The sequence below is a fragment of the Capra hircus genome, chromosome 16, assembly GCF_001704415.2.
Source record: "Capra hircus breed San Clemente chromosome 16, ASM170441v1, whole genome shotgun sequence".
Lineage (NCBI taxonomy): Eukaryota > Metazoa > Chordata > Mammalia > Artiodactyla > Bovidae > Capra > Capra hircus.
Window position 1 is genome coordinate 2,426,415 of NC_030823.1, and position 22,940 is coordinate 2,449,354.

Below are 22,940 nucleotides of genomic sequence, written 5' to 3' on the forward strand. Positions count from 1 at the left end.
CATAAACAAGCACCCCTGTTTACTGGCAGGAATGGCAAGTGAGGGGCCGCCCTCAGTCCTAGGCTGCTGCCAAGAAGACAGATTTTGGCAGGTGTCAAGGGGCCTGGTTTATTTATGGCTGGGAGCCGGTTCGGAGGTGGGTGGGGCCCGCTCTGCTGAGAGAGGTTTCCGAACATGTCCCCCAGGTGCGGGGAGGCTGGCCTGTTCGTCAGCAAGACCTGCTGAATGTGTGAGCGGCCAGGTTCCCTGAGAGGCCGAGGGCCCCGTCTGCCCGCCCGTCCACAACAGTGCGTCCACCTTCAGAGCCGTGTCAGAGCTTGCGTGCACGCGGAGTCTGCCAGCCCGAGCTCGCCACCAGTGGCTGGGAGGATGGCTGCCCTCTCCCGTCTCCTCCTCTTCCCTCCTCGCTTCCTCTGTGTGTGGGGAGGCTCCTCAAACGGGGGGCACCCAGCCCAGCTGGCTGCCCGCCAGGCCCAGGCCGGTGCCTCCGTGCTTCGTCGTGAACTGCTGTCCCCTGTCTCAGGGATTGCTGCTGCTGCTGCTAAGTCGCTTCAGGCGTGTCCGACTCTGTGCGACCCCCCCAGACAGCAGCCCACCAGGCCCCCCCGTCCCTGGGGTTCTCCAGGCAAGAACACTGGAGTGGGGTGCCATTTCCTTCTCCAGTGCATGAAAGTGAAAAGTGGAAGTGAAGTCGCTCAGTCGTGTCTGACTCTTAGCGACCCCAGGGACTGCAGCCCACCGGGCTCCTCCGTCCCTGGGATTCTCCAGGCAGGAGCACTGGAGTGGGCGCCACTGCCTTCTCCAGCCTCAGTGACTAAAAGCCCCTGTTTCCCAGCGTGTTTGTGGGATCTGGTGAGTTAAGACGTTCCTCCTTTAGTCTGGTTTGCATGCCTCGTGTTCAGGTGGAATCCCTGTGCCCTTTAGGGGTCCTCTCCAATCAGGAGAGGGGTCAAGAAAACGGAGGACTCTGCCCCGTAGTCCCCGCTCTGGCAGCAGAGGTTGTACGCAGCAGCCTCTTTAGAGCAGGACTTGGGGCTCAGTTGGCCCAGGAGGCCGCCGGCCTCTGGAACTAGCCTTTATTCATCTTTTCCGCACTGACATCCACGACTCTTTCCAGACAGAAAGTACCCAGCGCTCCCCAGGTTAGCTCTGGCTTCTGGGAATACAGCATCCCCCCTGGGTACGGGGGTGAAGCTAGATAATGTCCAGCTTACCTGGCAAGGCCTAGATGGCATGCCTTCCCACCGCACCTGACTCCAAGCCCTGCCCCAGCAGGGTGAGGTGCTTCTAGCTCAGACACAGGTGGGAAGCCCCGTCAGGCCCAGCCTTCCCCCTCAGGAGCCTCAGCCCCTTGCACCCGGCCCAGTGCCCCCATGGCGGTGTGCCCAGGGCTTGGGTGTCAGCCCCCAACGCCCACGCTGATGACAGCGGCAAGAGGAGTCTGTGTCTTCGGCTCCTGCTGACGGGGAGCCAGCACTGGTGGTGTGGGCCGGGTCACGGGAGCTGGCCCGGGTCTTCCCCGCCACCGGGCACATTCCTCTGTGGACCCAGCACATCCCTGGGACGAGAAACCTGACCCTGGTCCCCTCTGGTGCCAGATGAGGCAATGGAAATACAGTATTGTTTACCCGATCCCTGCTCCGCCTCTTCTTGCTCTTCAAAGGCATGGTTTAGGCTTTGTACCTGTGCTGCAGGGCAGAGGACCCTGAAACGGGAGCAAGGAGGCTGCGCACACCCCACTGCATTCCTTCCCGGCTCCGAGGAACCCAGGGCTCCCCCGAGCTGCAGTGGGGGCTGGGGACAGGGAGCGAAGTTCCGGGAACAGGAGCCTTCTCTGACCTCCGTCCCTCTCCAGTGACAGGCCCCAGGGTGTGACAGGCGGCGGGTCTGACTGTTCTCTGCCTCCCTACCCCTCCACTGCCGCAGCCCCTATACCCATGTCCTCCACACTTGGAGCCCGCTGCGCCTGCGTCTGTCATCTCTTTGGCCTTCCTCCAGGTCTGGATTTGGGAAGTGTGCTCGCTGCGTCCTTTTCAGCCTCTTCAGGTGCCCCACCACTGGGACCCCGAGCTGGGCAATAGCCATAGCTAGTGAATAATTCAGCATGCTCTGCAGAAGCTAAACCAGATCCTAGGTGATACTGTAACCAGAAGGCCTCCTTTGGGTGGCCGGAAAGGCGAGCCTGCCCTGCAAAGGAAAGTGCTCTGTAGTGTTAGCCTCATTATATAAGGTTTCCTCAGTGCCTGAGAAGGCGGCTTCAGATGCAGATACAATCTGGGCACTGTGCCTGTCTGCTGGCTTTGTGGGCACCCCCAGTCCATGCCAGCCCGGGCCTTCGATGTGTCCCTTTGAGCCCTCCTGGCACTGGCACCGCGTTGGGCAGCACGCTGCAGTTTGCAGACCGCTTTGCTTCCACATACGTTTCTTGTTGAATTCCCGTCAGTTCATGGTAAACTCTGATCCCCTGAGTCAACAGGATGCTCCGAGTGTTGTGTGTTTCAGCCCTCTGCTCCTAGAAAGGGGTCAGTCTAAATTTTTCTTGGCAAGTAGGATGGGGTGGAGAGTGCTCTGCTTCCTCAAAACTCCCCCAAAAGGAGAGGCTGCTTCCTCTCTGGGTCACTTTCTTCCAGGCCTGTCCCCAGCATCGCCTCCCCCAGGGAAGCTGAGTGGCTATAGGAGGCGTGGAATCATCCCTATTTCCTACCTTCCTGGCACTAGTTCTGATTTTCCTAAAAGTGACCTTAGGTGTGTGGTCGTCTCCACTGCCCAGCGTCTGGCTCGTGACCGTGCCTGAGCAGGACTCTGTAGCATGAGTGTCCGTGGCATTAGGCAGGCCGGGAACCTGAGGGCAGGAGAGACGGCCCCCCTCCCTGGAAGCAGCTGCGCGGTGGCGTGGAGTGCGTGCCAGCAGCTGTCCACCCTGGCCTCGCCAGTCTGCTCTGCCGGCTCGTGTGGCCAATCCTCTCCACGTGCTCCTGGGAAACGCACCCACGCTGGCTGTTCCAGTTCACCCTGGAGAAGATGCCTGTTCCTCCTGTGTGTTCCAGGAGGAAGCAAGGCTCCTGGGTGACTTGAGTTTCTAAGAAAGCGCACTGACTGGCTGGCTGTAAGAGAGAGTGTTAGGGGAGGGACTGCTGAGGACTGACCACTTCCTGCCCCTCGTTTCTGAGCGGTAACCCTGGAGCAGCGGCTCGCCTTTTATGGAGGAATCCTAACTGCGAGATTTTCACAGCACATTTGAAGCCTGAAGCTTTTTTTTAAGGCCTCACCTGGTGTTTGAAATGACTAAATTTAGCTGCTCCTCAGCATTTGTCTTTGCTCCCAAAGCCTATGACTTCTCAGGTTTCCCACCCTTCAGAATGTGTGTGTGGTGCGTGCTTTTTTCCCCCAAGAGAAAGAAAACTAAGTAGGAAGATTTGAAATAAGGTTTAAAACGTGTGTGGTGGGTGGGGGGGTGGGGGGAACCTGAAGAATAATAGTAAGGCCAAAGGAAGAAAAAATGGAAGGAAAAGGGGGGCACAGCGTGAAAATGAGAGGAAGAGGAAGAGGAAGCTAAAGGGGACCCAGGGAAAGAGAGGGCTGAGGCCTCTGCAGGGCGTGCAGAGGAAGGCCGGCCCCTTCCAAGACGATGGGAGCCCATCAGTGGCCTTGGGACGGGGGCTAACGCGGGTGAGTGGAGAGAGCCAGGCACACCTGCGAAGGGCTGGCGACTGCCCTGCCCCGCTCAGGTGGGGCCCGCCTCTGCCAGGCCAGAGGGGAGGTGGCAGGGTGGCCGGGAGTTGGGGGCAGGTCCCCAGGGCGCCTCCTCTCTGTGCGAGGACGGACGCTTGGGGCTCCTGTCTTCGCAGGGCCTGCTGCTTTAGTGCAGCTCTTCAGCGTCCGCCTGCGCCCCTCCCAGCTTTGCTCCATTTGGGCAATATCCACAGCTAGTGAATAATTCAGCGTGCTCCACAGAAGCTACTTTCTGGCTTTGTCCCAAGTGCACGCTTCCACGCACCTCCTAGAGTGACTGTGGGGTGTGTGTATATACTCATGTGAAGGGGCCTTAGGACTCACGGATTTCAGTAAAACGTAAGATGTGTCAGGAATTTTTACTCATATTCCCCTTTGATCCCCAGTGTAGCTCTGGGAGGTAACAGTCATATGTACAGTTTTGCAGCTGAGAAACCAGATTCAGCTGCAGAGGCTGCAGGCCTCAGCTCGCCCACCCTCTCCTCTGGCTCCTGATGCCACCAGTCTCGTCCCTGAGGCCTCTTTCTCCAAACCGCTGCTTTGTGGGTGCTGCCGCCTCTTCTTGCCATTGTGAAGAGGGGTGAACAGGGCTTGTGGAGGGTACATCAGGAGCGAGTTGGCGGGGTGCGGATTTACATCAGGCCTTCGGACCTGATCCTCGGCCTTGCCACTGAAAGACAGGTCTGCCCCCAGGGAGCAAGATGTTTTCCTGCAACACAGTCCCTTCTGCTGGGACTTTCCAAGCCCCGCTTTCACTTGCTCTGCCCAGTGCTGTTGTGGACACTGCATCTCAGCTGTACCAACCTGACCCAGGTCCCATAGCCGGTATGGGACCCCGCCACATCACGGTGCCCTGGGCTCCTGCTCCTCGCCCCTAGAACAGGAAGCTCTGCATCCTCAACACGTAAGGACAGGAACTGGCACTCCAGGAGAAGGGACCTCGCCCCGGCCCGCTTGCCTGGCAGACGCCCCCGGCTCCTGTTTGTCTCTTCTCTTGCCCTGAGCTCCACCCTCCTTTCTCCTGCTCTCCAGTTATTGTGCTGGTGGGTGAGGTGTCCCTGCAGGCGAGCTGAGCCTCCCGGCAAGGGGATGCCAGACACCTCCTCGGGGTCTTCCCTGGGGTGCAGTGAGTGCGCTCACTGGTGCAGTGAGGCCTGGAAGGGACTTCTTCCCGGTGTTTCTGAGCCTTCCTGACACCAGCAGCTGGGAGTGAGATTGCACAGTGTCGTGAGAGCCCCACTGCTCAGCTGACTCAGCCCCCTCCTCGCCTCTGGGCTCCTGCCTTCTCCTTTTTCCCTCCTACTGTTTCGCTTGTAAGGAAAGGCTACAAAGACTAGCTTGGCAGAGCCTAGGAGGGAGGGGGGCAGAGGAGGGGCGTCTTGAGTGAGAAGCCCAGGCTGCTTCCGGGGCTACCTTGGACAGGCTGCAGTAGTTGGCGTGCCTTCCATCTCTGCTCAGTGGGGTAGGTCAGGTGGTCTTTACACACGCCTGTTATGCTAGGCACAGTGAAGGGCCGGGTATAGTTACGATCTGACCCCTGCCTGTCTCAGAGCATTACGACTCCTTTACGCAAGAGGAGCATCGCGCAGTGCCCAGAGAGAGAGAGAGAGTCTCAGTTGTGTCTGACTCTGCGACCCCATGGACTGTAACCCGCCAGGCTCCTCTCTCCATGGGATTCTCCAGGCAAGCGTACTGGAGTGGGCTGCCATTTCCTTCTCCAGAGGATCTTCCCGACCCAGGGATTGAACCCGGGTGTCCCGCATTGGAGGCTTTCCCGTCTGAGCCACCAGGGAAGCATGGTGTGAAAATCGAGGGCCTAGGCAGGAGGTCATTTACAGATGGGAGGAGCTGCTGAAAGTGTTCCTAACCCCATGTGTCCCTGACGCACATGCTTGAAAAAAAAAGTTGCTCAGTTGTGTCTGACTCTGCAACCCCATGGACTGTAGCCCACCAGGCTTCTCTGTCTATGGGATTCTCTGGGCAAGACCACTGGAGTGGGTTGCCATACCCTCCTCCAGGGGACCTTCCCGACCCAGGGATTGAACCTGGGTCTCCTGCTTGAGCTGGCCCCCAAGCTGGGATCTGTGTGTTGTGCCCTCGCTGGGCTCCTGTCCTTGCAGACCCCAGGTCATCGCCACCACAAATGTTTGTAAGGGTTCCCCCAGCCCCGGGTGTGGGGACGCGTGCTCTTGGTGTTTTGGCTAAGGGCCCTGGCAGTGGGGCCTGGAGATAGCACTGGGCCCTTATCTGGGTGCACCTTCTTGAACCGGGGACCGCCCCGTCAGCATGATCCATGCCGATCCTTCATATTTAAGCCCCGAGTCCTTCGTCACCCCCCAGTGGGCACAGAATCTGCGTCATCTCTGACTGGTGATCCTGCTGTTGGAGGCTGTCCTTGGACCCAGCAGACCCTGCACACCGCCGGCCACCCCGCGCCCTCCTCACAGCGTGCGCGCCCCACCTGTGGATCTCTGGCCCCCTCTGCCGGCCACTCGCAGGATTTCCTGCTGGGACTGGCAAGATGAAGTCCAAGGAAGAGGAGAAGGCTGTGAGTTTGCCATCCATCTTTTTATCTTGGGCACTTTTGCTGAGGGGTGGGGTAAGGAATGGGAAGCGGAAGCCAGTAGTGCCCAGCGCAGAAAGTAGATTTCTAGGATCTCAGAGAAGAGAAAGTCCCCGGGTGAGGCTGGCTGCTGTCCTGCAGACAGCCACTGGAGTGGGAAGGATGTCTGGGGAGTGAGGGTGCCTTCAGCCGTGGGCAGGGCCGCAGGGAGAGGGGCAGAGGACCTCAGGCTGGCCTGGCCGTGTTGGGGTCTGTCAGGGAGCCCCTTCCAGGCTCCAGCCTGCATGGCTTTGAGGAGCTCGCCTCCGCCCTGGAGGTCCAGGCTTCAGCCTGCATGGCTTTGAGGAGCTCTCCCCCGCCCTGGAAGCCTGGCTGGGGGGTATGCTTCTGTTCTGAGGCTGATGAAGGGAGTCAGGGGTGCCGTGCCTGTTTGTGAGGGGGCTTTCTGAGGGCAAGAAGCGTCTGCACCCATGCATGAGAGGTGGGAGAAGCCGCCGAGCATGCGTCTGGCGGGGTGAAAGAGGCAGGAACCGGGTCACCACGCGCTTTTGTAACCTGCCTGCAGGCAGGAGCTGCTGTCACACCCAGATGTCCTCCCGCACACCGGACTCAGAGTGGCAACAGCTGCACGGTCGGTGTGGGGGGGGGGCCCTCATCAGAGCTCGGTCCCCCTGCTCTGTGATCTCCCTTCCTCCTCCCAGATGGGAAGGAGCAGCTGTGAGCCCCAGGGCGGGGGGGATCTCCCCGAGCAATCCGCCCCTAATCCCCAGGCCTGGCCTCGGACTGGAGATGGCGGGTGCAGAGCCCGGGAGCTCCGGGACACCTGCCCGCAGAGTCCGGCTTCCCTTGGCCAGCCCCGTGCTGCCCCGGGAATGTGACCCTGGGGGCCTGGCACCGCCTGCGGAAGGCTGGGCCCTCAGAGCCCCTGGCACCCCGTCGCCAGCCCGGCTGCGGGAAGCAGTGCCCACGCAGGTGAGGCCCTGGGGGGGCAGGGGCAGGAGAGATGCAGTTTGTCAGTTGAGTCGGATTCCCCACGTGCTCTCGGGGTGCAGCCCCTTTCCTCTGGTGTCCGCATGAGAAAGATGGGAGAGGGGGCAGGGCTGACCAGCAGGCCTCCACGCTTGGGCCGCTGGACGCTGGCAGGGCCCTGGGGTTGGGGGAGGGGACTCCGGCACGGAGCCCTGCAGAAACAAGCAGAGTGTGTCACCCCACTCAGGCCACAGGAGCTGCCGTGAAATTAGGCGGAAGGGGTGAGCAGGCAGAGGGGATCGCAGGCCGCCCACTGGACAGAAGGCCATTGTGCTCAGCGGGGCGAAAGGAGGCCGCTAAGCTGAGGGTGTGGTTCCGACCAGAACCGGGGGTGGGCCTCAAGGAAAGGACTGGCATCCCAGGGCTGGGTGACAGTCGTGACATTCTGCCAGGCAGAGTTGCCCCTACGACCAGGGTGGGCGGGCACCCTTGGGCTGCCGGGGAAGGCTGATTGAAGCCTCAGTGCCCAGCTGCCTGGAGACTGTGGGCACTGCATGGAAAGGGGAGGGGGTGAGTCTCCCCGTCTGTGTGGACTTGGCCCTAGGGTAAAGCTCCTGGTTAATCCACTGAGGGCGGGGTACCAGGAGGACGGGGTGCTGCGTCAGGAGCCAGCCCCCGCTCAGCGCCCGCCCTCGAATCCCTGGGGCCTCACTGCAGGAGTTTTTCATCCTCCTCTTCTCCAGACCCAGGGCGTGTGTGCTCCTCCACGTGTGCCCCTTTATCTAAACACTGGCCTTCCTGCCCTCAGGAGCAGAGCCGCTTCGGCTCCCAGGCTCCAACGGAAGGTGGTGCCCTCCCCTCCTCACTCTCGCCTTCCCGGCCCTCCCCCGAAGGTGGTGCCCTCCCCTCCTCACTCTCGCCTTCCCGGCCCTCCCCCGCCGGCTTGGGCTGGCGGTCATTATGCCCCAGAGCTGGGGTGAGTGGCCTCACACGCCTGCCTGTCCGTAGCAGCAGGAGAGAGCCCACAGGCCACACCTGCTGATCTGGAAGAACGGGCCAGCCTCCGACTCAGGGCCCAGGGTTGGCATCCTCTTCCCAGCAGGCTCCAGCCTGAGCGTCAGGTCGGACGGGAGACATCAGGTTGCCTCCCTCCCAGCTTCATCACAGGGGCACCCGCCTGTTTGGGCAGAGGGATGTTAGCCGGCCATGACTGCCCCTCTCCACCCTGGCCTGACTCCCCTCCCTTTCCTTCGGGGAGCCAGTGGAAGAGGAATCTGTGTACTCTCCATTCTGAGAAAGGTGCTCAGATCACAGTCACGGGGCCAGGAGTCAGCAGATGGAGGCATCTCTGCTGAGTCACCCCGGCCCACAACCCTGTTACCCTTGCCTGCGGAGCTCTCGGCCTCTGCTGGCCCAGGCCTTGCCCAGAGGTAGTACCCTGTGTGGGCTCGGCCCGCCCAGCCAGACCCACATACAAGGTGGGATGGACACCTGACTCCGTTGCTCTCCTCCCTGGAAGGGGACCGCAGGCCACCTGGCTCAGGATATCGGGGCCACCCTGACCTCCTAATGGGAAGCGGAGGAGCCACACGCTTCTTTCCCCCTTTTTTTCCTAAAACAGACCTTAGCATTGGCTTTTCGACTCCTGAACAGGGAGCTAAAACAGGAAGGCCCCAACTTCTGTGTCAGCCTACCCTGGGGACCCCTTTGTAAGCAGGGAGCACTCTGTAAATGCAGGCAGGGCTGTTGTCCCCAGAGGAGGGGAGTCGCAGGCGGGGAGCCTCGGAGTACAGGTGTGGAGCACACACTCCTTGCAGGTGTGACTGTGCACGTGGTTCATCCTGAAGAATGTTTATGATGTACTGTTGCTGAGGAAGCTGACCCCTGACACGCTAGTGCCCTTTCCCTTTGTACGGACAGGCTTCATGAAAGCCTCAGAGACCCAGGCTGCTGGGCTAGCACGTGGGAGGAACACCCGTGTCCAGTGGGGTTAACCCGAGGACTTGGGCTCAGGCCCCGGAGGACCTGGGAGTCTTGGGAGGCCCCGGGGAGCCTGGGCAGGGAGCCCTGTAATCTGGCGGAGCGCCTGATCTGGCTTCACTGGGTGCTGCTGGAAGGGAGCAGGGAGGAGAGTCCAAGGCGCTGTGAAGCCTTGTATGAGGGTGTGTGTGGAGGGGTCTCACCAGAGCATGGGGACGAGCAGGAAGAGTTGCATCCCAGACGCAGGCAGTGCCCCACTTTGGCTCTCCCAGAGCGTCCATCAGCAGTTCTGGGACCTTGGTGTCCATACCCTCAGCCCTGGCTGTCGGTCGCCCTGAGCAGGGAGCACCACTGCCTGCTGGTGGCCTCCTGGCCGCCTTGTGTGGGTAGGGGTCATGGAGGAAGCAGGGCTCACCCTTCGTGGTTCGCCTCTTCTTAGAACTTGCCCCGCGTCCGACAGCGCTCGGATTCATCGTGGGGCCAGGCACCTACAGAGCATCCGGCCTCTTAGACGGGAGAGTGGGGAGAGGAGGCCTTGGTGCTGGTGGCTGGGCCTGGACAGAGGGCTGGGGCCCGTGTAGCCCACCCAGCGCCGTGCTCGGGGCCTGTGGGCCCTGGGAGTTTTCTCCTGCTAGCGGCCTGCGGCTCGGTGATCTGTATCGCTCCTCTTTTGAGGGAGTGAGTGAGAGCTTCTGCTGTGTTCAGAATGTGGCTGTAAGAGGAAGGAGCCAGACACCCTCCTGCCACCCACCCTGTAACAGGACACGGGCTGGACCTGCAGCGCAGGCTGGCAGGTTGAGGACCAGGCTGTGCCGCCCCCCCACCTCTGTCTAGCGCCAGAGCTCTTTCATCATCCCCAGAGGAATCCCGGGCCCGTTAAGCAGCCACTCCCCATCTCTCCCTTCCCCAGCCCCTGGCAGCCGTTATTCTGCCTTCTGTCACTAAGAATTTAACTATTCCGGACATTTCCTATGAAAGGAGTATGACCCTTAGTATCTAGTTCCTTTTACTTGGCGTTCCTGAGGTTCCTCCGTGTTGTGGCGTGTATCAGTCTTTCTTCACTCTTTGAATAGCCAAGTAATAGTCCATGGTGTGGCTGTACTTGCTTCCCAGTGCTCAGCGGACGTTTGACTTGTGTCCACCACCCTTTGGCTTCGTGCTGCTGTGAACGCGTGTGCACCAGTGCTTGTTTAAACACCCACCTTCAGCTGCTTGCGGGTGTACCTAGGAGTGGAGTTGCTGGGTCATGTGATAAGTCTGTGTTTAACTTTTTGAGGAGCCTCCAAACTGTGTTCCGCAGTGGGTACACCATTTTGCATTCCTACTGGCACGGTATGAAGGCTCTGATTTCCCCACATCCTTGGCAGCCCTTGCTATTTCCCTTTTTAAACTGTGGCTGTCCTGGTGGGTGTGCACTGTCGGTTGACTGCGGCTTGTGTCTGTGCCCCAAGGCTGCACCACGGCCACTGTCCTCACGGTCTCGTTTCATTCCCCTGACAATCTGTCGAGGGGGGTGGAGCTGAGTCCCAGGAAAGTTAATGACGTATCCGAAGGCAAATCGCCGGTGAGGGACAGAGCCAGCGTTCTAAGCCAGTGTCCACTTGCATCCTTCGTGCCCTTTCTAGCGGCCTGCATGGGTCCTGCATCCTGTCTCGTTGCCATTCCCCTTCATTTTTGGGGGGCAAATCTCATTCTCCTCCGGGGCTGCTTGTTACGGCCTCTTAACAGCTTTCTCATCTTTTTCTCCTAATGCTCTAATTTTCCTTTCTTTGTTAAACCGTAATCCCTCTCTGAGCCTCTGCCCGTCTGTCTGCAGCCTCCTCGGCTCTCTTTCCCTGGGGACCCTGTTTTTCTTTAGTTCTAAAAGGGTGTTGCAGGCTTGGGGGATGTGCTGGGGGACGTGAGGGAGTGGAGAACTCCCTACTTGCCTCCCTCGGGGGAGACGGAGGAAGCAAGTGGGGTGTTTTGTAACCTGAGGTGACCAGACGCTGCAGGCTCAGTGGAGGGGCAGGAGGGAGCTGGGGCCCTGCTGCGGGACCCCCCGGCTTGAGTCTGGGCCCCACGACAGAGAAGAGGGCCGGCTGGTGAGGAAGAGCTCACCACCAAGCCCTGCTGGTTTCCTGGAGTGTCTGTTCTCTCATTCACGGGGATTTCACAGCCAGCTGCAACTCTGCTTTTCTACTTGTAAGCTAGAGAGCCGCCAGATCGAGGGGTAAAAGGCTCAGAGCTGCCAGGTTGGAGCCAGGACAGGCAGGGAATTTGCCGTCTTACACTCCCTTGTGATCCCAAGAACTTCTGCTTTTCGCAGGCTTTTTGAGTCCCCGTCTCATTAGGTCTTCCCACACTCCTCCAGTGGGCGGACTGACGCGCTCCTCTTTATAAAGACAAGCCCAGGGCCCAGCTGAGCACCAGGCCGTGAAGCAGCCAGATCACAATCGTTTCTGGTTGTTCTTTCTCCTGTGAAGGGAGCGGAAGAGAGGAAAAGTGCTGAGTCTCTTTGGAAAGCACCTTGGAAAGCGGCCTTATAAAGGGTCAAGTTCTTTAGCACGTTACTGACCAGAGGCGTATCTTTGGCTGCTGTTGTTCACTCGCTGCATCGTGTCCAGCTCTTTGCCATCCCATGGACCGCAGCACACCAGGCTTCCCTGTCCTTCACTGTCGCCCAGAAAACTTTCTCAGACTCCTGTCCATTGAGACAGTGATGCCATCCAACCATCTCATCCTCTGTCATCCCCTTCTCCTCCTGGCTTGATGGAGTTTCAGCTCCAGCATCAGTCCTTCCAATGAATATTCAGAACTGATTTCCTTTAGGATGGACTGGTTGGATCTCCTTGCAGTCCAAGGGACTCTCAAGAATCTTCTCTAACACCACAGTTCAAAAGCATCAGTTCTTTGGTGCTCAGCCTTCTTTATGGCCCAGCTCTCACATCCATACATGACCACTGGAAAAACCATAGCCTTGCCTCTACTGGCTTCCCTGGTGGCTCAGATGGTAAAGAATCTGCCTGCAATACAGGAGACCCGGGTTTGATCCCTGGGTCAGGGAGATCCCCTGGAGAAGGGAATTGCTACCCTCTCTAGGCAATGGCACCCCACTCCAGTACTCTTGCCTGGAAAATCCCATGGACAGAGGAGCCTGGTAGGCTGCAGTCCATGGGGTTGCTAAGAGTTGGACACGACTGAGCAATTTCACTTTCACTTTTCAATTTCATGCATTGGAGAAGGAATTGGCAACTCACTCCAGTGTTCTTGCCTGGAGAATCCCAGGGATGGCGGAGCCTGGTGGGCTGCCATCTATGGGGTCACACAGAGTCGGACACGACTGAAGTGACTTAGCAGCAGCAGCAGCAGCCAGTGTTCTTGCCTGAAGAATTCCATGGACAGAGGAGCCTGGTAGGCTACAGTCTGTGAGGTTGCAAAGAGTTGGACACAACTGTGTGACTAACACTTTCAACATCTTTTGTTACCTGAACGTTATTGACCAGAGAGGTTTCCATATCACTGTGCAGCAAATTGCCAGCCACAAGTATTAGTTTCTGCAAAAATCCCCGAATCAATAATGAGTTAGTATTAACAGCTGTGTTGCATATATAATTTAATTTTGTCTCATAGTTTCAATGATGAGTGAATTTTTTGGTATCATCTTTTAAATACACTTCATTTCCTCCACCACACAAAGTTGTGCTGCCAGACCCAGCCAGCACAAATGAGTACCTGTGTGCCCGCACTGTGCCAAGTGCCCTTGGACATCATGTGGCATGCCCCTCACCAGAGGCCTGAGAAGAGATATGAGTGTCCCCATTTTACAGGGGGGAAGACCGAGAGTCAGGAAGGTCCAGAGGCCATCTGTTTGCCAGCACTGTAGGGAGCAGCACTGGTGGAAGGGGTTTAACTGCAGGATGCCGTCTGAAGTCTGTGATGCAGCGAGTAGACCTCGGGATCGGTGTGGGCCCCTCTGGTGTGCAGAGTCATGAAGATACCAGCACCTGGCAGAGGGCACGGGGACACGAGGAAAGTCCCGACCTTAGGAGGGATGGGAAGGGATGGTATTGTTCCCAGCATCCCCAGTGGCACCATGACCTGGGAAGGCTGGAGAGGAAGCCCACAGGGGAGCCTCCTGAGTTTGGCAGGGCTGTTGTTTTTCACGGAGTTTTCCAGTAACTTTGTACCTTGCGAGAAATGGAGCCCAGTGACTTCTGCCTGTAATTGGCACGGGCTGCTTCCGTTGCGTGAGCTGAAGGGGCCACTTTGTTTGTGTTTAACCCCTTCCCCCACGTATATCTCATCCTGCCGCCACCACAACATACACATAGAGAACGAACGATCCGACCCGGCCGCTGTCCTGGGGTGTGCTGTGTGTAAAAATACATGGGGTTGAGCTATTTCCTGCTGCTTCCGTTGCTGCATGGTGATAAGACGCTTGGGGACTCGGCTGTGGACCGAGGTCCTCCAGCAGGCTGAGGGGGGGTCCGGCCCTGGAGAGTGGGGCTCCAGGCCTGCCCGTTTCCATCCAGCCTGTCTCCCCCTCGCCCATCCTCTGTGCCCCTTCTGCCCCTCGCTCCGCCCCACCCCCCATCTTGTCTCCTTTCTGGGCTCCTCTCTGTGCTGCCCTGATGCACCCGGGGAGCCCGCCTGCCGGAGAGGAAAAGGCGCTGTCCTCTCCCTGCCGCCCGTTCAGCTCCTTCTACACTGGGCGGCAGGTGTCCCCAGGCCCCTCGCCTGGGCCCCGCGTCCCTCGGCCTGTGGGTGCCTTCTGGGACCCAAGCCCCCCGAGACCCCGCCGGCAGGCAGGGGTGTACGCTCCTCGCCTGCCCCTCTGGGACAGGGCGGGCCCAGGTGCCCCCACCACCATGAAGTGCAAGAGGCTGCTAACGACTCCAGGGAGCGGCAAGGTAAGGGCAGGACGGGGAGAGGCACGGGCAGAACTGGGGGGCCTGCTGAGCCACACCCGGGAAGCCCACGTGGGAAAGTGGGGGTTACTTCCCAAGTGAGGCTCCGGTCAGCCCGAGAGAGAGGACTGCTCCAGGCAGGAGCCTTATGGATGCTTGAGTCCAGGGGAATGGTGTGTGTGCTCCCTGAGAAATAGCCTGGAATAACGGTGAAGCCTCGGGCCTGCTTGGTCCATGTGATGGGGCAGCAAGAATCCTGGGCTGCCTGTTCTATCTTCCTGTAGCTGTTTATCCCCAGCCAAGTTGCTTGAACTCTCTGCACCGAAGGAGGCGCAGGTCTGCCCAACTGCATGGCAGGGACGTGGTAGGGATCAGGCAGGGGGCAGGCGTGCACGCCCTTCATAAATGGCGGCGGAGGGGATTCTGTTGCCACTGCTGGGACTCTTTTGAACTCCTTCCTTAAAAATTTCCTATTCATCCTGCGTCCATTTTCCAGAGAGCAAACCAAGTCCAGAGGCTCGGGGGACCCCCCTTCCCTCGGTTTCCTGATGGACTGTAGCTTTCTTTGCTTGCTTTCCTCCCCAGGTCGACAAGGGGGACTTCCTGGCCCTGAACCTTGCCGGCGGCCCCGGCCATGGTGACGCCGATGGCCTCATCAGCCTGGACGTGCCGGACGGGGCCCCAGACCCCCAGCGGACCAAGGCGGCTATCGAGCACCTGCACCAGAAGATCCTGAAGATCACGGAGCAGATCAAGGTCGAGCAGGAGGCGCGGGACGACAACGTGGCGGAGTACCTGAAGCTGGCCAACAACGCCGACAAGCAGCAGGCATCCCGCATCAAGCAGGTGTTCGAGAAGAAGAACCAGAAGTCGGCGCAGACCATCGCCCAGCTGCACAAGAAGCTAGAGCACTACCGCCGGCGCCTGAGGGAGATCGAGCAGAACGGGCCGTCGCGGCAGCCCAAGGACGTGCTGCGGGACATGCAGCAGGGCCTCAAGGACGTGGGCGCCAACGTGCGCGCGGGCATCAGCGGCTTCGGGGGCGGCGTGGTGGAGGGCGTCAAGGGCAGCCTCTCGGGCCTCTCGCAGGCCACGCACTCCGCCGTGGTATCCAAGCCCCGGGAGTTTGCCAGCCTCATCCGGAACAAGTTCGGCAGCGCCGACAACATCGCGCACCTGAAGGACCCCCTGGACGACGGGCCCCCCGAGGAGGCGGCCCGGGCGCTGAGCGGCAGCGCCACGCTCGTGTCCAGCCCCAAGTACGCCAGCGACGACGAGTGCTCCAGCGCCAGCGCCAGCTCGGCGGGCGCGGGCAGCAACTCGGGGGCCGGGCCCGCCGCCGCCGCGCCCGGGAGCCCCAAGTCCGGCCCCGCTGTACGGGGGCCCCGGCAACGTGGACGCTGTGCTGGAAGAACTGCGGGAGATCAAGGAGGGCCAGTCGCACCTGGAGGACTCGATGGAGGACCTGAAGGCGCAGCTGCAGAGGGACTACACCTACATGACCCAGTGCCTGCAGGAGGAGCGCTACAGGTGCGTGCGCAGCCCCGCCCTGCCCCGCCGCCGCCCCGCCCCGCCCCGCCCCGCGCCGCCCCGCCCCGCCCCCCGCCCGCGCCGCCCCGCCCCGCCCCGCGCCGCCCCGCCCCGCCCCGCGCCGCCCCGCCGGTGAGAGGGGCCGGATTTCAGGTTCAGTGGTGGAAGCAGTGCTGGAAGGGGCCAGGAGGAGGCCCCCAGGAGCCTTCCACCAGCTTCCAGGGCGATTGGAAGATAGGATGACGGGGCCTCTGGAAGGAGCGTTATGGCATCCCTACTTGAGTACATGGTGGTTGTGCAAAAGGGGAAACCGAGGCAGGAGCCAGCTTCTTATCTGGAGAGACTCTGGCTAAGAGCACTGACCCCAGAGGCAGGTTACCTGGGTTTGGATCCCAGCTCTACTCTTCCCACTCTTTACCTTGGACAAAGTCCTTGCTCTCTGCACCTGGTGTCCTCATCTGTGAAGCGGGAGTAACGTGAATCCCGGCTCAGGGTTTGTGAGGGCTGCGCCCTGCGCAGCTATCTGGCACGGTCCGTGTGAACGTCTGGCCGGAGCTGGCGAGCCAGGCTGGGGTCAGCTGGAGCCCCCACGCCCTCCCTCTGCTGGCCCTGCTTCTGCTCTGCGCCTTGCGCGTGGCGTTGGGCACTTGTTCCTTGGGATCCTTAGAGAGTTTTTCTTTAGATAGCTCTTTTCCTCGACATATTTGAAGAAGGATTGGAAAATGGGGAGAGAAACCTGCCTGAAAACTCAGTGCCCCCACATAACAGTCGTCCTCTGATATCTGTGCCTTTGGGACAGGGATTGTGCGTCTGGGTCCCTGTCTCCAGGGGAGCACCTTAGCCCAGGCCCAGGGCCCAGGCTGTGGACAGTCAGGCCCCGACCCTCCTTCCGTGAGCTCTGTGCTCTCAGGCAGTCCCCAGTCCCTCTGGGCCTCAATCTTCTCGGATGTAACGTGCAGATGGTGCTAGTCCTTATCGGAAGGTTTGTGAGGAGGACCCCAGGAGGCAAGGTAGCTATAGTGCCTAGCACAGAGCCCGCCTCTAAGAAGGGCTGTGTATATACATGTGTGTGCTAAGTTGCTTCAGTTGTGCCCAACTCTGCAACCTTAGGACTTAGCAGTCTCCTCTGTCTATGAGATTCTCCAGGCAAGAGTACAGGAGTAGGTTGCCATTTCCTTCTCCAGGGGATCTTCCCGACACAGGGATTGAACCCACGTCTCTTATGTCTCCTGCGCTGGCAGGCGGGTTCTTTACCACTAGCACCTGGGAAGCCTGCTGTGTACATAGTAGCTTTCTTGTTGCTGTTAAAATTGGACGGGTCTGGACATGGGGGTGGATTGAGTCCTTGTTGAGAATGAGTGACATTGACCCTGGGGGAGGAGATGGGAGACTTGGGGAGCCAGGGCTGGCATCACACGGTCTCCCTCTGCCAGGTACGAGCGGCTGGAGGAACAGCTCAATGACCTGACCGAACTCCACCAGAATGAGATGACCAACCTGAAGCAGGAGCTCGCCAGCATGGAGGAGAAGGTGGCCTACCAGTCCTACGAGAGGGCCCGGGACATCCAGGTACATCAGCCCCGAGAGGAAGCTGGGAGCGGGCTGCTTCCGCCCCTTCCCCTTAATCAAGACTTCCACTTCTCCTCAGCCTCTCCAAATAGTCAGCATGAAAGGACTGGGGCCCCTTAGCTGCAGCTGACCACCCTCTGGAGGGGGGCGCCCTGGGCATCATCGCCTCCCGAGGAGCAGGTGGGGTTCAGACTGGAGGTCTCCCCACCCTAAGCTCGCCCGCCCCTGTGCCCCTGCAGGAGGCCGTGGAGTCCTGCCTGACCCGGGTCACCAAGCTGGAGCTCCAGCAGCAGCAGCAGCAGGTGGTGCAGCTGGAGGGCGTGGAGAACGCCAACGCGAGGGCCCTGCTGGGCAAGTTCATCAGCGTGATCCTGGCGCTCATGGCTGTGCTGCTGGTGTTCGTGTCCACCGTCGCCAGCTTCATCACGCCGCTCATGAAGACCCGCCTGCGCGTCTCCAGCACTGCCCTCCTGGCCCTCGTCCTCCTCCTGCTCTGGAAGCACTGGGACTCCCTCACCTACCTCCTGGAGCACGTGCTGCTGCCCAGCTGAGGGCCCCGTGCTCCCCCCAGCTCCCCGCTGGCCCCTGCTGCGCCGGGGGGGACCCTGGGGCTCCTGAGTCTGTGGGGCATCTTCACGTGTCCAGTTTGACCTCCTGCCCAAATTGTCCGTCCTGGCGACTTCTGCCCCCTTCTCTGTGTGTGCTTCTTCTGTCTGATGCCTTTTCTTTGTTGGCCTGAAGGGAGCGTCAAGTGTAGCCCCCGCAGGAGGTGGGGGAGATGCCTGTGGCCATGCGGAGCTAAGGACCCGGATGGACTGTTTGGATCGTTTACAATCACAGCAGGACTTCTCCCAGCAGACACCTGGGGTCAGGAAGGCCAAAGAGAGCTTTCCTGGGGGGGAGCCCACGCAGGAGACAGCTCCAGCCCCGGCTCGTGGAGATGGTCGGGATGAAGACAGGAGCACGGGTGGCCTCCCCGGGCCAGGAGGCTCTCAGCTCACCCCTCCCTCCTCCAGAGCTGGGTCCTGGGTGGGGCCCTTCTGGGATCTGAGGATGCCGGCTCTGCAGGCCGGGTGGGTGCGGCTTTGGGTTTGTGTTTTCCCTCTTCTTTCTGCTGGTCACTGGATCTGCTCTTCAGGGAAGACGCCCCTGGGGGCCCCAAGCCTCAGCCCAAGCTCTTAGGGCTTTATTTATTTATTTATTTATTTGTTCCTTGGTACCTTGTCCTGAGCTCCAGGGAGAGGGCCCCTGCCCGCCTCCTGGGTGCCCTCTCTGAAGCCAGGGCCGCGTCTTGGCCGTCGGGCACTTCCGTCGGTTTAGCTCTGGGTAGTCCCGGCTGGGGGTGGGGCCAGCCTCTTTTATACGTCTGTTTATTTTCTATGTGTGTACTCGTGTTGGGGAGGTCGTTGTGGCTGTATTTTTTAAGGCTCTGGAGTGTTGCGTGTGGTTTCTCTCCACATCCCAGTCTCCCCAGGGGCACTTCCGAGAAGAGAGGGGCTCTCTCACCAAAGGAGAGAGAACCTCTTGGGAACAGGGGAGGGGAGTGCCTGCCAGTTGCTGTGGACCTTCCCAAGAAATAAATCCTCCAGATTTTCAAACCACCCTGTCTAGTGTTGGTCATTAGGCTGTTTCCGTGGAAACCACCGAGTTGCTCCCAACACTCAAGTGTTCTAGGTAATGAGACCTTCTTCCTTCCTCTCAGATCTGACGTCAGCAGATCCAGCCTTCCCGTTTGCTTTCTGCAGCTGAAGCGCTGGCCTTGGTGATGGGGGGTGAGATGGTGCCCACCCTGTCTGGCCCCCACTGCTTTCTAGGAGGAGGAGAATCAGAGAGAAGGCGCTGGAGGCCCGGAGGACAGCAGTCATGCCCAGGCATGGCCACAAGAGGGAAGCAGTGTCCTTACTCAGCACTTCCTTGGGTTTCAGTTCCAGAGAGGAGCATCGGTTGGAGTTGGGTTGGCCTTATTAATGCTGTGTGGCTAGAGCAGAGGTTTGCCGGCTCACCAGGAGCTGGAGCATAGAGGCCAAGCCCTGAGTGTCTGCCCTGACAGGGAAGGGCACCCGCGGAAGGTGCTGGATTCCCAGCTGGAAACCTGTGGGTGCTTGGTGGGCCCACCTGAGTCCCCTTGTTGTCAGCAGGAGACACCCCCGGCTTCATGGAAGTGTAGCGAAAGCACCCCCCAACCCCGAGACCTGGCTCATAGTCAGTGCTCCTGTGGCCAGTTCCCGTCTCTCTGGGCCTCAGTTTCCGAATCTGCAACATGGGTGGAGGAAGGGCTCTGACATCTGTGGTTCTGAAGGTCTGAGAAGTCAAGTCACAGCTGTACCCATGGCCGTGGGCTCCAGGGGCCTTTAGGGGTGAGGGACTGTGCCCTTAATTGGATCGGAGTGAGTGCTGGGCTGGCGCCTCCAGGAGGGCAGCTGGACGGCTCAGCTTCACCTTCTGTAACTAGGCGGGAGTCTCACCCGGTGACCTTGCAGGGCCTTCCAACAATGCCATTCCTGGGCCCCGCACCCACCTTCTCTTCCAGCCACACATGCACCTCCCTTGGGGGCCACGGGCTGCTGGGCCAGGAACCCGCATTCCTGGGCCCCAGGTGGGGGGTGGCTGCTGACATTTCACACATTCCTCCCCAAGGTCAGGTGCCTTCTCTGCACTGGCTCTTCAATGCCACTGCCAGCTGCAGTCCACACCGAGTGGGAGGGGGGAGGGGGGACATTCTCAGCAGATCCTGAGGCCGCAAAGCAAACAGCCCGAGGAGGGGGACAGCACCTGCCTACAGAGCCATGTTCTGCAAAAAAGAGGAACTGGCCGGCCTTATGTGGGCCTCTTTGTGACAAGGGGCTTCGTGCAAAGCCCAGCCTGACCAGGAGTTGAGTTTCCTTCTGACAGTCGCTGCCCTTCTGTGTTTATGTCCGAGCCTCCCTGCACTCTAAACTGTGGACGAATTGCTCTCGTTTGAACCCACCTGCCTCACCTGCCTGGGCTCACAGAGTGAGACGCTGAATCAGGGCCCACTGTCCTCTGGACTGCAGAACAGCAGGCAGCCTTTGTCCCAGGTCGCGTGTCCTCTCAGCCCCAAGCCCCACACTAGGGTTCGGAGGGCTCAGCCCGGCCGGCACATTCCCGCGGCTTCAGCCACCCAGGGCGGGGGCAGAACTGCCTGGGGCCGGGGCTCCAGCAGCACTTGGCGGGTAGCTGGCCAGCCTGGAGCTGGCTTGTTTGCTGTGCCAGCTGCGTGGAGACCGTGGAGCTGCAGCAGGTGCAGCCTGGGCCAAGACCAAAGACCTCCGACGGTAGGAGGCAGAGGGTGGCCGCCTAACCCTCACCACGCAGAGCTACTCAAGGGTGATTCCAGGGTGGGGAGGAGAGACCTGGAGCCCCGGGGTGGGGGAAGAGAGAAGCTTTAGCCAGGGCGCCTGCTGGATCAGTGTGGCAGGGCCCTCAGGTGGGGTCAGCTTTCCCGTGTAAGAGCCTGGGCTTTGGCGCCTGCAGACCTGGGCTCAAATCCAGCACCACCACTCAGGTTAGACCAGGTCCCCAGTGTCTCCGTTCGCTTCCTCCTCTGCCCATAGGAACGCAAACGATACCTGGCTCGCAGGTTTGGGGTGCAAAGGAGAAGGCATTCTGTGTGTCAAGACCTTAGTCTGGTGCCTAGAACATGATAAAGGACTAATCCAAGGCAGTTATGACTCCTCCTCCTTCCTGAAGTCAGGGGATGTTCAAGTGCAGAACTGCTCAAGAGACATCTACAGCAGACCCCGCAGATACAAGCGAGGCCGAGGGTGACTCAGGAGATTGTGGCCTTCAACTCTTGAACGCCTGGTTGCTGAGAACCTGCTTATTCCACACACCTTTACCCTAAGACCTATAGACAAATCCAGTCCCAAGGAATCAGGCCCCAGCCTGAGCCAGGACTAGATGAGGCCTGCCTGGCCCAGGACCTGTGAGCGTGGGGGGCCCTGCCTCCCCCAGACCATGGGCCCTGGTGTGCACTTGAGAGTCCATTGGAGGCTCAGGTTTAAGTGGACGCCCAGCCACTCGGCACTAGCTATGAGGTTGCAGGCTTCTGTCCTCTCGTCTGAAATAAGGACGCCTGGGCTGGCTAAGGGGTAGGGTGCTCGTGAGGCTCAGAGAAGATGTGAAATGTGGGTGCCTGCCCTCCAGGTTCCCAATCTCTCTCTGAGGCAGATGCCTGTAGAGGTGCTGCTGGGCCATCTGGGGTCCCCCACGGAGGAGGGCTCTGACCTGCTCTGGGGCAGGGCTTGAGAAAGTGACCGGCGATAGCCTTGAGGCTGAGGCGTTGCAGCCACCCTCCCAGCGGAGCGGGAAGGAGGAGGCCCGGCTTCCACCTGGAGTGCTGAGACAGGAGAGGGGAGGGAGGGGAGGCTGGACTTGCCATAGCACATCCAGACCTGCTGGCAGGACCTGAGTCATCCAGCCGGCAGCAAGGACGGTCCAGGCCGGGGATGCCAGCGCTGCTTCCCAGCGTGGGTCCTCCCCGAGGTTTGCACCCCCCCGCAGCCCATCCCTGGGCCCCCACCTCCCAAGGCTAACTGTCCTGGGCCCAGCGGTGCTGGACTGGCCACCCTGGCCATGACCCTGCCTCCAGGGAGCCACTCACTCCAGGGAGCTCTGCTTCCACAGGAGATTTCACAAGCTCTGGGTGTCTCCCTGGGGCAGCAGGGCACCAGGGGTCCCCAAGGAAGGCTCTGACCTGCTCCGGGACAGGCCTGGGCAGGGCTTGAGAAGGGACAGCAGGGGCCCTCAGGCAGAAGCGTTGGAGCCAACCTCCCAAAGGAGCTGGGAGCTGCCTTGCTGCCCACCAGCTGCCCAGCCAGAAAGTTCTTTGATTGCCTTGTTCTTGGAGCAATTTCAGCGCATGGCTGGTAAGACCAGAGTAAAGGCTTTAGAAAGATCTAGCTCTCCGGCTGGTTGGAGCGCTCTGATCTCTGGGCTCCTAAGGAAGGCCGAATTCTCTTGGTGCTGCTTTCTTGGGTCCCTTTGTTCTTTTTCGAGTGAGCCCAGCCCAGGCCCAAGCACTCAGAGTTGAGATGGAGGTGAGGAGGAGAGGACTTCCCATGAAACTGGGACTTAAAAAAACTCATGCAAGAGACGGGTCACCAGCACAGACCCATCAGGTATCTCAGTCTCGTTCTCTCCTCATCTTCTCAGCCAGGCCGGGCCAGGCCAGGGATGGAGAGACCTGGAAAACAGCAGCACACGTGCTGAGAAAGAAGGGGCTGAGCAGGGATCCTGTTCCTTCCTCTCCATTTGCTGGTCTTGGAGCTCCTATCACAGTTGGGCAGCCTGGAGTCCAGGTGGGTGGCCCCCAGTTTCCCTGAGCCTTGGGTTCAATGAAATTTAAGAAGTGCAGTTTTGAACACCTACTCTGTGCCAGGCACTGGAGACAAAAAGGAAAGCAAGATAGGGTCCAGATCCATAGGGAGCCCATGGCCTAGTGTGGGGACACACACATGCACACACACACACACACGCACACACATGCGCGCACACACACACACACAGAGGCAGGAAGAGATAAACACTGCAGCAGAGCTGGGGGTGGGAGGAGGCCCAGGGAGTGAGAGCTCTACTCTGAGGGGGAAGTTTGAAGAGGATTCTCTGAACACGGGACAAGCAAAGGGCAAGAACACCCGTCAGGCAAGAGGCAAGCAGGGGGAGTGTCCTGCAGCGGATGGTTTCGG

General features: G+C 59.9%; 1 protein-coding gene across 1 annotated transcript in view; it reads left to right on the forward strand.

The window, feature by feature from the left end:
- The window catches only part of TMCC2 (transmembrane and coiled-coil domain family 2), a 38,122-nt gene extending 19,289 nt beyond the window's left edge, over positions 1 to 18,833 (forward strand). The window contains 4 exon segments of the mRNA XM_018060046.1: positions 14,719 to 15,501; positions 15,503 to 15,663; positions 17,097 to 17,232; positions 17,472 to 18,833. Of these exon segments, the coding sequence (XP_017915535.1) occupies positions 14,719 to 15,501; positions 15,503 to 15,663; positions 17,097 to 17,232; positions 17,472 to 17,783 (1,392 nt within the window). The 3' untranslated portion in view covers positions 17,784 to 18,833.